The sequence below is a fragment of the Simochromis diagramma genome, unplaced genomic scaffold, assembly GCF_900408965.1.
Source record: "Simochromis diagramma unplaced genomic scaffold, fSimDia1.1 OVJJ01000304.1, whole genome shotgun sequence".
In the NCBI taxonomy this organism is placed as follows: domain Eukaryota; kingdom Metazoa; phylum Chordata; class Actinopteri; order Cichliformes; family Cichlidae; genus Simochromis; species Simochromis diagramma.
Window position 1 is genome coordinate 6,493,244 of NW_024387030.1, and position 14,579 is coordinate 6,507,822.

Consider the following 14,579-nt stretch of genomic DNA (forward strand, 5'->3'; position numbering starts at 1 on the left):
CCCAGTAACTTTGAGTAAAACAGAAAAAGCCCTGCTAATTTTGCTATACTAAAGCAGAGAATTTCCAGGTTTTATCCCACATCGGCACCGTTAAGAGACTGTGATTTTTAGGTTAATATCATGTATCAGTACTGCAACACTGCTCTACATTTCTTTCACTGCTGCACCAATTTCCAAAAGACTAAACAAACTCTTATTAAAAACTGAAGACTTGTTCGATTGCTAGATTTTATTATTTATAATTCAGTTGCAATTAGCTGGCCTCGGTTAATCAGCGCAATATTTTGACTGCAGCTCATTAAGTAACTTAATGGCAGAGATAACAGGCAGAAGTAAGGTTAATTTCCCATGGTGAGTGGTGAGAGCGCAGCCTCCACTGGAAACACTGGTGATTTTCTTCAGTGGGATATTTTTATGATTTGCTTGCCAATGTTTCCGCCTTTCATCATAGAGCAAAATGCATCTGCAAGAAAAGGAAAAAAAAAAAATGAAACTGCCCACAACAACTTATACAATTACAAAAATGTTGAAATTCATAAATACCTCCCATATTCTCTATACTGTTCACCACAGTTTCCAGAACCTGAAGAGTGAAAGTAAGATTAAAGCGATGAAAACAAAGACAAAGATGAAGTGTGCAATTTGCAAAGGTGCTTATACAGTGAACCACACAGCATCACCATTTCCTCTGTACCTTGATTCGACCTGATTTAATCCACTGGCTCAGCTCACACAGGGCAGCGTCTGCTTTGCTCATGTAGTTTAGCACCGTAAAGCGTTCCCGGGTGATATTTTTACTTTGCAGGTTCTTCTGAGTCTCCTCGCTCAGAGGTGGTGGATATGGCACATCCTTGTTATACTGTGAGATCTGACCACACAGGATTATGTGGCTGCCGTTGTTCATCTGGAGATGAGTGCAAGTCGATGTGTCAGGTTGAGCTTACAGCACACAAAACACTCACTGTTGCACCTACAGCCATCACGTCCAACACTATTCTTTTACAGCACAAACCGTTTACTTCCCAAAAATGATTCATCCCCCTATGAAAAATTCATTCCTTTATGAGTCTCTTCGACATAAAAGCTTGGCTGGTTATATTTTGCCGATATTCAGCAAAATATAGTTGTGATGGAAGTTTCCAGATGCATTTTTAACCCTTTCCAAAATGATTAATACCTGCCTCACTATTAAGCCAATTGTTGTTTACTGTGCAGTATTTGAGTACACTCAGTATTTTCCAGATTTCTCTACAATTTTAAACAAATCCAAGCCATGTTGATTTCTAAAGCATTCCTGGGGGCTATAAATTGAAGTGAATTGGTATAAACACTCTCAGTTCATGGTCAGTACTAGGACATCTGCCAGAATGTAAGAAGAAAGAATTAGGTGTGGATCTCCGGTCATGTGTTTTAAATGCTCGTGAGGATGCCATAGGCTACAAAACCATATCCAAGTGACTCAAAGTTCCTGATGCCAGAAAAGAGCATTGTTAACAATGTATTCCACACCATCAAGAATGGAAAAGGCTCCGTTAGAATACCTAAGGTGACACCTCAGCTCACAGCAGGCCAACTGTAACCCACACAACACAACCAAGGATATTCTGCAGAATACCAGCAACTCCAGACGTTTTCACGGTTTTCAAAACAGACACTGCAGAGAAAATTTTACAAGGGGGATGGGAGTCTTTATGGTCAGGCAAGGAAGACCACTCCTCAGTTACAGGCATACAAAACTCACCTAGCCTTTGCAAAAGCTCATTTGGATTAAGAACCCTATAGTTGCAAATAAGAGATAAAAAATAAAATTCTCATTGAGGTTTAAAATGTCTTTTCAAGAGAGACTTACATTAAGATTTTTTTATGTTTGATCTGCCCAAAAAAACAAAATAAACAAACCACACAAACAACCCCCCCGTCAAAATTCAACAAGGGTATGAATAGTTTTGGGCATAACTGTTCATAACAAAGAACATTTAATCAAGAAGTTCATCCATCCGGATGAAAATTATGTAGTACCTGTGCTATAACAGCATCACTAATGGCACCCCCTACGTTGTCAAAGTAAACATCAATGCCATCAGGACAGCTCTCCTTAAGCCTCGTCGGGACATCTTCCAGGTGATAGTTGATGGCTGTGGAGAAACCTAAATCTTCCACTATAGCTTTACACTTCTCATCAGAACCACAGATCCCCACCACTCTCACACATCCATCCAACCTGCCAATCTGGGAAAAAACAAAACAAAACAAAAAAAACCAAGCAGAGCAATAGATCTACAATTTTATGGAAGTAATTTTTCCAACATCTCAGATAGTTTAGTGTATTTTGTAGACATTAAACTATCTGGTACTTGTTGCATTTACCTGTCCAGCTATGGAGCCACAAGCACCAGCTGCGCCGCTTACTACCATCGTGTGATTGGCTCTTTTGGTTATGTGACCCTTCTCTCTGATACCCAGTAAGGCAGTGAGACCTGTTATTCCAACTGCACCCAAAAAGTAGGACAAATGTCCATCAACCAGCTGTGGATCAACCTGCAAAGAGACCAAAACCTGAGTGACATCAGCATACATACTGTAGCAGGTAAGCTGCTTTTAGTCAGTGTGTTTTGCAAACACAGGGTATGAATCAGTTCCTTCACATTTGCAGAACACAGTGTAATTTTTTATGTACATATCATTAAGACAGGTTTCCTCTTCCTGTCTGCAAGAGGAAATATGACCCTGTTCACCAAACAGTGGTGACACACAGCAACAGAGACCTTCTGTAAGTCACTTCCGGTCATAACAGCATGGGTTTGCCAAGGCCAGTTGAATGAAATGACCACATCTCCCGCAGCAAAATTATTGCATCGGCTGGAATCAATCAGTCCCACACCTCCACCATCCACGCACTTGGAAATCTGCCATGGAGTCAGGTAATCAGCACCGGTGTCCTCATTCATTCTACATCGCTGACAGGGAAAGAGTTTTAGTGGGAGTTAAAAAAACAAAACACAAGTTGTTACTTTACTGTGCTGTAGTCTTTAATTTTAATTACAACGTTTAATTACTCCAGACAGCAAATGCTAAAGGTCATTACTGATGCCTGCTGTTGCTGTATCAATGTCATGTGTTTGTGTTAATACCATGTAAGGGTCGACTGAAAGATAAAGCGTCCGAACAAGAACTTCCCCATCTTTCAGGTCAGGTGCTAAAGTAATCTCCTCCAGGCGGAAATTTTCCGGAACTGGCGCCCCGTTTTTACCTGTATGCAAAAATAGAAGGTTGAGTAAACACTAGCCACGTGATTGCAGTAATGGTGCAGTATCAGTTACTGTATTAAAGACTTAAAAACTCAAGGTGCAGAACACGATAAAAGAGGAGAGTAAAAATGTTACACACCTGGTCGTGAGTTAAGAACGACTCTTTGCACCTGCATCTCACTGAAATATCGCGAGCACCGAGGTTGAGTTTGTAGCAATGACTAAAACAGGCAGCAAACGTCAAGTTTCTGTGAGCGGTGGGCTCGGTTACAGTGTTAGAGAAAACAACGTGGACAAAGTATTTTACCGTAGCAACACGTGAAGATATCCAACGGCTTATATTACCGAACAGGTTTCTTGTTATCAGTTTGCAGGCTAGCAGAATGTCAACAGAGACCACGAAGAAAGTCACGACCACAAGAGCGAGAGAATTCCGTGCTGCTCAAGTCCGTGTTCGTTTAAATCCCGCGAGGCTGACTGCTTAGGGTTGGTGGATTTTTTTTGTGTGTTTTTTAGAAGTTTTGTCTACATTTAGATTTGCTAGTAATTCGTTCTTTTTTTTAAAAAAAATGCAGTATATATTGAAATAATATAAGCTCTAACTTGAGATACCTGAATGAAAGTGCGACATTATTCAACCGATGTTCCGGTGCAGCGGGGGTTTACTATCTTGCCTGTGATAAACTGTGATAAACTAGGTGCCGTTGAGCCGTTAAGACATAAACGGTACGCGGCCTCAACAGCCCCATTTTATTACAGTCGAGTTTATCAACACTGCAGCTAATTAACATTTTAGCAGTTCAGTCGGTCCGTTTGACATTTACATATTCACTGTTAATGTCCCGTTGCACCATCGACTGCTAGCTAAAACCGAATCAAAGTAGGACTGGGGAAGTGACGCCTGGTGAGGGGGAAAAAAAAGTTTGATGCTTAAATCAGTCGCTACCGTTACACTATTCTAGCATGCCGTCAGGATTAGGTGCAGCGGGGCGCTGTCGAAACAGCGAGATGATGAAGGCTTATGTGCCATGGAAGGGCAGAGTTTAATGTAAGTACTGTTACTGCATAAGGGCTGTTTTGCATGCTGCTAAGTATTTTGTTTATGAAGGCGAATGCTAAATGGGAAGCTATTAATGTGTCATTACTAGACAGCGAGCTTTGATCTAACCCCTGTTTTGTTTTTTGTTTGTTTTTTTTTGTTTTGTTTTTTCTTTCAACCCACGTCCTTCTCACAAACGCGAGTTGTAAAAATCCCAGAAAGCCCCCAGACTACCATTCATACCAGCGATGTCACATTTATCTGAAAAGTCCCTCCTACGTAAACAGTGACTCTTGTAAGTTAGGTTGGAATGTGGCGACCTGCTAAAACGTGACTTTATTAAGGAGAAGCATCGGTTTTGGGCAGTCGTTGCAAAAGCGTGTCAGCATTTGCAGTGACATTTATGTGCACTTTTTAGAAACCTCTTCTGTTGTGTACATGGTAGATTAGATTACTGTACTGATTAAGAATGTGGGCTCTAAAATGTCAGCACACAGAGGGAAGATGCTTGTTTTCTTGTGATTTCATGCTTTCCTTTTCTGCACTTTGTTCTTACTGTTTCCAGAAAATCCAGAATCCAGAAAATGAGCTGGATTCCTCAAACATTAATGACTAACCCATTGATCAACCAAATGTTACAGCCATAAAATTTGAAAACTTATATTGGTGAGTCCTGTCAAGTAATTTGAGATCCACAGAGAAGAAGGAGAGACTACAGGCCTGCACTGCTGTGATTAATTAATTAATTCAATTAATTTGATCCTTTACACATATGAAAAAAGGCTATGCACTTTGGTGAAAAAACACCCACATTTCCTTTTGGTTTATCGAATTGTTTCAGTTCACTGAAGTCCAAAGTCAGCTGATATAGGCTTCAGACCCCCTGCAACTGTGATATGGTTCAGAAAAGGGGTGGATGGTTGACATGAATGTGTACATACACGTACAAAGAAGAGTTCTGAATAGAGAACACCACAATACAGTTTCGCTAAAACTTAGCGCAAGCAGTCAGGGCTCTTTCACTTTTGTTTTTAAATAATACTCATAATAATAGTAGTAATAATAATAATAATAATGTCATTGTCGTCATACACACACACACCTGTTGTTGTCTTCTTTCTGTCTATTTGTCTCCATGATGATCTCCTCCTTTTCCTCCTGTCAGCGCCACTTGCCAATATCACTATCTGTTGCACTTGTTCACTGCCCTATTCGGATGAGTGTCAAAATAAAAATCAATGCACAGATAGAGCTCTTCTTGGGAAAAGCACAGATTTGAGATGTGTCTACTTGTACAAAGGGAGTTCTTTTTTTTTTGCTTGTCACAACAATAATAATAATAATAACATAATAATAATGATGCAGGTATAAAATATTCACTGGATACTTGCTTCTTCATTTGTGAGGTTCGGCAGGCCTTCCACTGCTGACAGCAGCCTGGCTTCTTCATTTAGATCCAACCACAGTTTCAGATTATAAATCCACTGCAGTTGTGAGGTGCTGCTACAGCTATCCTCTTGTTAGCTTGCTGAATTGGTTGAGCAAAAAAGGAAAACTTCCATTAGCTTCCTCCAAAGGGTGCACGGGCTCGGCCTTAAGAGATCGGATGAGGATGAGCCACTATTTTACCACATCAAAAGGGGCCAGTTGAGGTGGTTTTGCAGACATGTCCCACTAGGAGGAGGCCCCAGGGCAGACCCAGGACACACTGGAGAGATTACTCTAGGCTGGCTTGGGAATGCCTAGGTGTGCCCCTGGCAGTTGGAGGAGATGGAAGTGTGGAGGCCCCTGGGCACTTGCGCAGAATGCCCATTGGATAATCAGGCCGAGCATACAGATAGTCAGCTGTTATATTAGTGCATTCCTTTAATTGCACCTGTGTGCTTCCTCTTATTAGTTATCTGTGAAACTGCCAATTTCTACTTAGAGTATATCTCATTTCTCTGTTCCACGTTTATTTTCACAGTTTACTTATTTGGATAGCCATTTAAGCTGTTTTTCATTTAGAAATCCTTACATGCTCTGGCTCCAGTCTATGATTCAGTGTGGAGATTTTGTCCTTATCTGTATTTTGTCAGGAAATTGGGCGTGCATTTCGCAATGTTTCCTAAGGTAATGAAAATACCCCATTGAATTGAAGACAGTGGACTGAGAAGGATCTTGCTCAGTAAATTACGGCGCCTTGCATGTCAAAGGAAACCCCTATGAAGTAGCATTTCATTGTTTCACATTATTATATGGAAAACTAAATCACACAACCCTTGTTATAAACACTTTCTGTGCCCACACCCTCAAGGGCCTTTCTGCATTTGCCTCTAGAAACAATCTTCCGTCTGCTGTTTCCACGTGTAAACATTACACATAGATTTCACAGAGAAAATATTCAATAGAAAGAAAACAAGAAGTGTGAATGCAGCGAAAGGAAAGTGAACGTCCTTCCCCTTCAGACCTTCGGTCCTCCCATGTGTGTTGGAATTTCCCGCATGGACTGAGAAGGATCTTGCTCAGTAAATTACGGCGCCTTGCATGTCAAAGGAAACCCCTTATTTGGGCAGGGAAGTGGGTGTGGCCAGCGCGCTGGTGGTGTTGGAGGGCTGGGTTGGTGGCTGGGTTAAGGGAGGGGGGAAATCACAAGACGAACAGAGACGCGCAGAGCAAATAGGCCGCATTGCCAGTGTGTATGTTTTTAGTGCAATCATCGTGCAATAATGTGCAACAGACAGCGGCATCACTGCGCTCACGTTTCTCCAGATTAGCACCCCGTTTCCTATCGGGAAGGACTCTTGTTTACGCAGCGAGGTTGACCCGCGCACCCCCTCCTCTCTCCCCTGTCTCTCCACAAATTTTCCCTCTTTGTAAGGGGAGGTGAAGGGAAGAAAAGTAGCAGTGAGTGAGTGAGGTCAGCAACATAGCATGAGTCAACCTCGGGGATATATGCAGTCATCATCGCAGGAGTGCATTGTGCGGGCCTGCTGCCGCTGCTGGCCGCACAGAGCTGCGAGTGTGCGATCCTGCGGGCTGAGCTGCCGTTAGTAGCAGCTTTCATGACAAACACAGTAAGTATCGGGGAACACGGGGCCGGAGCCACGCTGTCGATGACTGTGGCGTTGTTGATACGGTCGACACTGCGCGTTATTGTGGCCACAGCTTGCTGACAAAGTTTTGTTTACCTCGCCCGTGGCGGACTGGGCGGTCGACAGATCGGAGCTCCATGCGGGGCTTACCGCTCGCCCTGTGCGACGTGTTTAACGTGCCAGTGAAGGCGGATCGCAACGAAAATACATAGAAAGAAACGTGACGTATTATTATTTTTTTGACAAGTTGAATCGATTAGCGTTGTCTGTTAGCATTGCCACCACACTTTTTTTTCCTCTCTTCACGGGGAGCTGCATTGTTGCTTCGGTTTGTTGCAATGGGACATGGCATTAGTGAGTAGATAATCCGTTTTCTGCAACAAAGGGCTTCTCGTAAAACAGGCTGGAAACAGAAAGTGATGTGGAGGGAGTGGGTCCAGGGCAACACGTTGAGTGTTCTTGCGTTTTCTTTATTTGTGCAGGCCGCGTATTGTGTGTGTGTGTGTGTATGTGTGAGCGCTAGTGCTGATTTTGAATTAGGAAATGGCGATGGATTAGGGCGGCTAATGGTGCTTGACATTTATTTTAAGCCATTTAACGTGTTAGTTTGTATATTGGCTAAACCCCAGGCTTGTGTAAGGCTGCACTTGTGATGCGTCATGATGATCTCTCACCTCAGATGGTGCGGTTAATGCTCGGCATGGTCAACCATAACCGTTTTTATTTAATTATTTCTTTATTTACTTGTTTATTTTAATCATCCTGCAAGAAACGTGCAGCTTTTCGTAGAGGATGTGTCAGAGTTTGACAACGTGTCTGCATGCATGTGTAGCAGCACATTGTGTTGCTACTGATGCAGAAACAGCTTCTTAGCCCACATAGTGTGGCGATTCACTTTACTCTGTCAGTGGTGTCTCGCAGAGAGTGCAGGATCTGAACAGCTGCAGCTTTCTATTTTAAGCAGTGTGTGTGTGTGTGTGTGTGTGTGTGTGTGTGTGTGTGTGTGTCTTACCAGGTCACCAGAGTAAAGGGTGACAATTGTCAGTCACTTCCTATGTTGTCAGAAAGGACCTTTGGCAAGGCCATCCTGTAAAGATTCTAATGTTCATTTATGTAATCATCTTACCAAATTGTTGGTGTGCAACACGAGCCGTGCAGTGATTACAAAGCTGTAATGCTTTTCTCTTGAAGTTGTTTAGTGTTGCACAAGGTTTGTTTTGTTTTACACAGACAGAGGATTGATTTGAAATTTTAACAGGAGCAGCCAGGATGTTTTTGGCAAACTGGACTGTGCCAGAATCTGTTTTGAAACTCGGACATCAGATAATATTTTAATAATGGGTTACCAGCAATTGTCAAGATCTTTCCATAAGCTAAAAAAAGCCTTCAAGGCCATTTTGACTTTTTCCTTGCTCCCCCCCTTTGCATAGATAGTTTCATACTGACTCATCTTTGCTCACTTTCAGTTGCCCTTCTTTTTCGAGTCTCCGGCCGTGGTTCAAAGGGCATGGGTTCCCTTCTTTTCCCTTTGATGAGTCACTGAGTTGTAAGAGAAAAAGGAAAAAAAAAAAAAAGTGGTTTCTATCACTTTCAGTCTGCCGTCTGTTACGCGGGAAAGGGAGCTTCCTTTTAGTCAAAGGTCACGTGTGCTGTTTGATAATGGTGATAAAGCAGTGGCACAATGTACAATTATGCTTTTTTTTTTTTTTCTCCCACAGTGCTTCTTTTTGTTTCATTGCTGATTAAATGCAGCACAGTAATATCCTGTGTGACATCTCCAGGAACTATTGATTTGGCTGTCTCTCTCAACTACCTTATTTTGGTTCCAGTTTTCTACACACGTCTGGTTGTATACATGCTATCCTGCATGTAGGACATCATCCCTTTGTCACATGAGCTTTGTGAATAGGCGCCTCGCATGCTCTGTTCTCACACCCATGCTTTTCGGTCGAGGTCTATTGCTGAAAAAGCAAACAACAGGTTTTTAAATGATTGAGTCAGGGATGTTAATGAGACCCTCCAGGTGGGAGAGTCCCTTTAGACTGATAGCTCAGTGCTTGACATCTGTCTCATTTTCTCTACAGGGTGTTGTCCATGAATGAGAAAAACACACAAACGTCTTCATATCTGTTCACTCCCGGCTGACAACCTGTGATTAGGTCACAAAGAACTTCAGAGGGGATAGAAGATAACCTTGTTCAACCTGGCTCCTGCTTATTCTGACGTCAGTGTGATTTTTACTGGTTTATTTTATTGTACATTCCCTATAAAAGGGTATACGTGTATATTCCCATCTTTGATTGCTGGATTGATACATTCAAGTGGAGTATTATCACTTTAGCTGACTGAAAATTTTTACCTGCCTCGGAATATTCATGCCCGTCATGAGCGTACCGGCGCAGCAGAAACCTAATGCCAAAAGAACGGGCAAACGAATCACATTTTTCAACGATCAAAGTGTAGCAATGAAGGAGACTTCTCAGCACCCAGATGGGTCCTACTATGTGGCGAGTGGTAATGTTTCAGAGCCTGGACAGAGTGAGGCTGCAAGTACTGTGACATCCAATCCAGAGGGCCCTCATATGTACCTCAGCTCTGTCATCTTCAGCCCAGATAAGGGCGACCACAGCAGGGGTCATTATCAGCAGACTGTACCCATGAAGTGGGCTCACCAGGAGCCCAATCAGCAGCAGTCGAGAGCTGCACCTTGGACCACCATGCCTCACTGGGGGCAGAACTTTCCAAGTTATATTGGAGGAGTAACTGACTCAAGGACCCAGAATGTATTTGTGAAGTCAATGCAAGAGACCGCTGGCTTGCAGCCACATCAACAACCCCCTAACAGAGCTGCAGACAAACCTGCAGTGGAAGTGTTCAGGGATGTAGGCAAGTCTCGGGGGATGGAGTGGGAGCAACAGCAGCAGCAGCCGCAAGTTTTTCAGGACACCTTAAAATCCGGGGTGATCAACACCCAGCAGCAGAGTACATCCCACCCAGGAGGAAGCTCAGTCCTGCAGTCCTTCCAGTTGGCCTTTGGTCAGCCCAAGCAGCACCTGCCCGCCTACTACCAGACGTTCCAAGGTAACAAGACAACTCTACCTAACCCTCCAAACTACTCTGCACAGAATGCAAAATCCCAACATCATTTACAACAGCTGCAGAAGCAAGAACAAATACAACGGCAACATCTAATCCAGCAACAAATGCAGCAGCAACAAATCCTTCAGCACCAACAACATGTGCAACAACAGCTACAGCAGCAGCAACAAATACAGCATGAGCAGCAGCAACAAAAGATGCAACAGCAGCAGCAACAGCTCCAAATTCAGCAAATGCAGCATCAGCAGTTGCAACAACAAAACCCCCATGTGCTTGACTATTACCCTGGTGTGCAAAATGCAAACCCTCACGCTCACCCCCAGCCCGTTGTGGTACACTCCTACGAGTCCTCTGGTCCAGCGCCGCCAAAGATCCAGGAACCAATCATCCAGGACATCACACCAGAACCACAGCAGCCATCAGACCCGCTGCAGCCCCCTCTGCAGTCTGAGCACCTGACTCAGTCGCAGCCTCAGATGCAGCCTCAATCCCAAACGCAGCTTCGCAGATCTCGACGGCTCTCCAAGGAGGGCGGCGCGCCTTCGGACAATCCCTTCCTGCCTGTCCCCTTGGAGCAGTCAGCACCAGTGCTTCAGGGACCGCAGAACGGGTCACGAGACATCCAGGCAGCCCCGACAGGTGTCATCCAAAGCACACGCAGGAAACGCAGGGTTTCCCAGGAGGTCAACTTGGAGATGCTTGCTCAGAAGGCCTCAGAAAGGGAGTCTCCACCATCACATCTTAAGGTAAATGCATAATTTCATTTGGAAACTGGCAATGCAGCTATTTTTTCCCCCCCTTGCCGTTGCTTTTATGTGCCTTTCTGTTTTCCATGTTGTTTTGCCCACTCATCTGCTTCTCAGCTGTTTTCTATCAAGCATAAGGACAGCAGAAACAAGTATTGATGTAAAAGGACAGAATGTTCTGAATCAGAGTGATTGCACTGCTGTTTAAATCTAAACTTGTCGCTACAAGCTGGAAGCCTTAATTGCAAATATTTCGGTGAGAGCTGGAAGTCTAGGTTTCTAGCGTTATCCCAGGGTATAATTGCATTGGGATTTTTACTCCCAGAGCAAGAGTGGGAACTGGGACAAATGCCCCTGCCAGGAAAACTGTGCCAAAAGTTGTGTTGTTTGTGATTAACGTGTTGCTGGAAGAGATGCTGAATGTAATCAGAGCCCAGTGAAGTGTACGCCGCAAAAGTAAACTGCTCAGCTCTGCCCTGTGGGGAAAATCTGCAGCTAAGACAAAACTTTACATAGCAAATATTAAATTGGGGTAAAATGTGCTCTAGGAAAGCCTCCATGTATGACTTTACACCTCTCACAGGATTTGTTAAATGTACAAACCTGATATTATACCCTGACTGTACCATGCAAAGTCATACAATTATCTGTGTTTATGTGCTGAATGTCTTTATTGTGCAACAAATGCTGTTGCTAAACAGTGCTGAGTCAGTACGTCTATAGTTAAGCATGGCTTTGGCCTGAATTTCCCTCACAGTTAGCTGCTTGTACAGGCAGTGTGTTTAGTTACATGCTTGCACGCCCTCCCCTTCAAAGCAGAGAAACTCCAGCCTGCCCTCCCCCCTTTATCTATACAGGGAGGGGTGCAGGGTTGTCCTGCCTGCAGTGCTCAGCAGAATATCTCTCCACCACTCTGGTGGAAGGGCTGGAGTTTTCCACCAGCAATAATGAGAGCTGCTCCAGCTTAGCCACAGTGCTGCATGCCTTTCTAACCATGAAGATGCAGTGTGCAGAGACGGCATGCATCTGCCTTCAGCTGTCCTATAATGTGGTCGTTTAAATGGCTTTGAAGTTGTTCCTCAGTTGATCGTGGCACAGAGGCTGCTCGGGCCCACTCATTATGGTTTGTCGAAGGAAAAAAACTGTGAAGAATGCCTTTGGGGGTTGTTCCGTCGAAGTGCATGTTAAATATGTCACTAAAGTGCTGCACCTAGCAGTAAAATACGATAGTGAAAGGGCTGAGAGTGAGACATTATTATATTTCAAATTCTGACATTTGAAATTTTTCTTTCCACAGCTGTTCACTTTCTCTTGTGCTTTTTTTTTTTTTTTTTTTTTTTTTTTTTTTTCCCCCCAATGTGATTGGTGCCTGCATCTGTTTGAGTACTGATTTAATTGTTGTTTAGTGGGATTCCAGTTCATTGTACTGATTAGAGTTCGGCAGCCTGTTCAGCTGAATTAACACCCATCCTGTTAATCAGATCTATTTACTGGGGTGTGCTAAGCTGGAAAACAAAGCTACTCTTCCTTGGAGTTGGTAGGCAGTGGCATTGTTTACAGATGTTGTTTATAGGCAATTGATTTAATTACTTGTCCTTTTTGCTCGTTGCTTCTGGTGAGTCTTTAGTCTTTAGTCTACAGTGTTGTTGTTTGAGGAATCAGATTAGCTTTTTTTTTTTAAAAAAATACTATTGAGTAGGCAGTAGAACTCATTTAGTATGGGTATAATTTTTTGATATGTCATATGCTTTAAAAGAAAACCATTTATAAAGAGCATTGCAATAACGAATTTTCATCTCTATTAGGAGCCACACAGGCCATGGAGTCCCACAGAACAAGAGATTATGAACCCTAAGCGACCTCGAGACGACAACCTTGTTCCACTTGTTATCCCCGTGTCTGTTCCAGTCCGGAGGCAGGAACCCTCGTCTCCCGAGAGTGACGAAGCAAGTCTGGCAACCAACTGGTCTCACAGGTCTTCAAACTCCCAGGATCTCGGGCGCGCAGACCACAAGCCCTCGGTCATCGTCACCCGAAGACGCTCACTGAGGAACTCCTTGTCAGACAGTGCAGAGCAGGTGGATACACATGAAATTCTTGCTGGTTTTGCTTTTTCTACACTTAAAACACACTTTCATATGCAGAACTCATTCACCAAAATCTCAGAGGGAAGTTGCATGGGACTCTCCATGCAGTTAGGGAGAATAGACTGGAGTTCCAGCTTTTATATACATTTGGTTTGTTTGTTTTTTTCTGTTTAATTCCAACTATAAATCCTTGAATTTATTCCACATTGTCCCACCCATGGACACATTCTCCCTTCCCCCAGCCATGCTTCATGCGTTCCCTGCCCCCATATTCGTCCTGTACCCTTTTCTCCCTTTCTCTCATTTATTTGGGTGGAGGGGGGATAGCTGGTGAACTCTTTGCCCTGTCCCAGATCAGGCAGATTAGCAGGGTTTAGCACTGCCATACTGTACATTATGTACCTAAGATTTGAGGGTTGGGGTCCCTGTTCTCTCTTTCTGGTTTTTTTTTTTTTTTTTTTTGAGGCGTTTACAGTCACTAAACCAACTTTGTGTATAGGTTTTTTTTTTTGCATGTTTTTAATTTGAGACACAAAAACTTCTGCTACAACCTCACCTCTTAAAATAAAATTTTCCTTCCTTCCCAGAACGACGGCGCAGAGGGTGAAAAAGACGACGATGGCAAAAAGTCCAAACGCCGTCCACGCCCTGAGCCTCTCTTCATCCCGCCACCTAAACCTTTATTCATCGCCCCGCCCGTCTACTCCAGCATTACACCCTACCAAAGCCACCTACGTTCCCCCGTACGCCTCGCCGACAATGCTATCACCATGCCCCCCTACACACCACCGCCGATCCTCAGCCCTGTTCGTGAGGGCACCGGCCTGTACTTCTCCACTTTCCTGTCATCTGCTTTGGCCAGTGGCCCAGGCCTGCCCCCTCCCGCTACACCCAAGTCAGCCACACGCAGCCTATTGCGATCTAGTAAGTAAAAAGGAAGTTTATAAAACTCGATTGAATGAATTTCCAGTTTAGATGTCCTTTGGATCAAAGTTTTGTGCACTTGTAATAAGCACCTTGCTGTAGTTCCCCATAAAAAACTGAATGTAAGACCAGGTACAATTTCTTTTTTTTTTTCTTTTTTTCTTTTTTTAATATATTAGAATTTTGACGGACTGCATGTTAGTGTACTCCTGTGCTGTGTCTTTGTTGTTGCTGGAGTGAGTGCGTTATGTGTGTGTTTTGCTGCCCCCTTAGACAGCTGCGACATCACACCACCAGTTTTGTCTGCTATGAGCGAGGCCACTCCGGTCAGCAATGAGCCGTGAGTATTTCTCCTGTACGAT

The 14,579-nt window shown here is 43.7% G+C and overlaps 2 protein-coding genes across 6 annotated transcripts in view; one reads left to right on the forward strand and one right to left on the reverse strand.

Moving 5' to 3' along the window:
* ptgr2 (prostaglandin reductase 2) lies at positions 1-3,667 on the reverse strand. Its single transcript, XM_040041255.1, has 9 exons — positions 3,556-3,667; positions 3,388-3,469; positions 3,132-3,250; positions 2,766-2,957; positions 2,368-2,538; positions 2,020-2,229; positions 695-904; positions 544-583; positions 1-463 (listed from the first exon to the last, which is right to left on the reverse strand). Exons 2-9 carry the CDS (start codon positions 3,422-3,424, stop codon positions 399-401), a joined length of 1,044 nt encoding a protein of 347 aa, XP_039897189.1. The 5' UTR covers positions 3,425-3,469; positions 3,556-3,667; the 3' UTR covers positions 1-398.
* Positions 3,622-14,579, forward strand: part of mideasb (mitotic deacetylase associated SANT domain protein b) — a 26,193-nt gene continuing 15,235 nt past the window's right edge. For 2 of the 5 annotated variants that reach the window (XM_040041249.1, XM_040041253.1), the window contains exons 1-5: positions 6,903-7,343; positions 9,446-11,206; positions 13,012-13,284; positions 13,881-14,217; positions 14,491-14,557. In XM_040041249.1, coding sequence (XP_039897183.1) covers positions 9,737-11,206; positions 13,012-13,284; positions 13,881-14,217; positions 14,491-14,557 — 2,147 coding nt within the window. In that variant the 5' untranslated portion in view covers positions 6,903-7,343; positions 9,446-9,736. The other 3 variants (XM_040041252.1, XM_040041250.1, XM_040041251.1) reach the window with 3 other exon arrangements.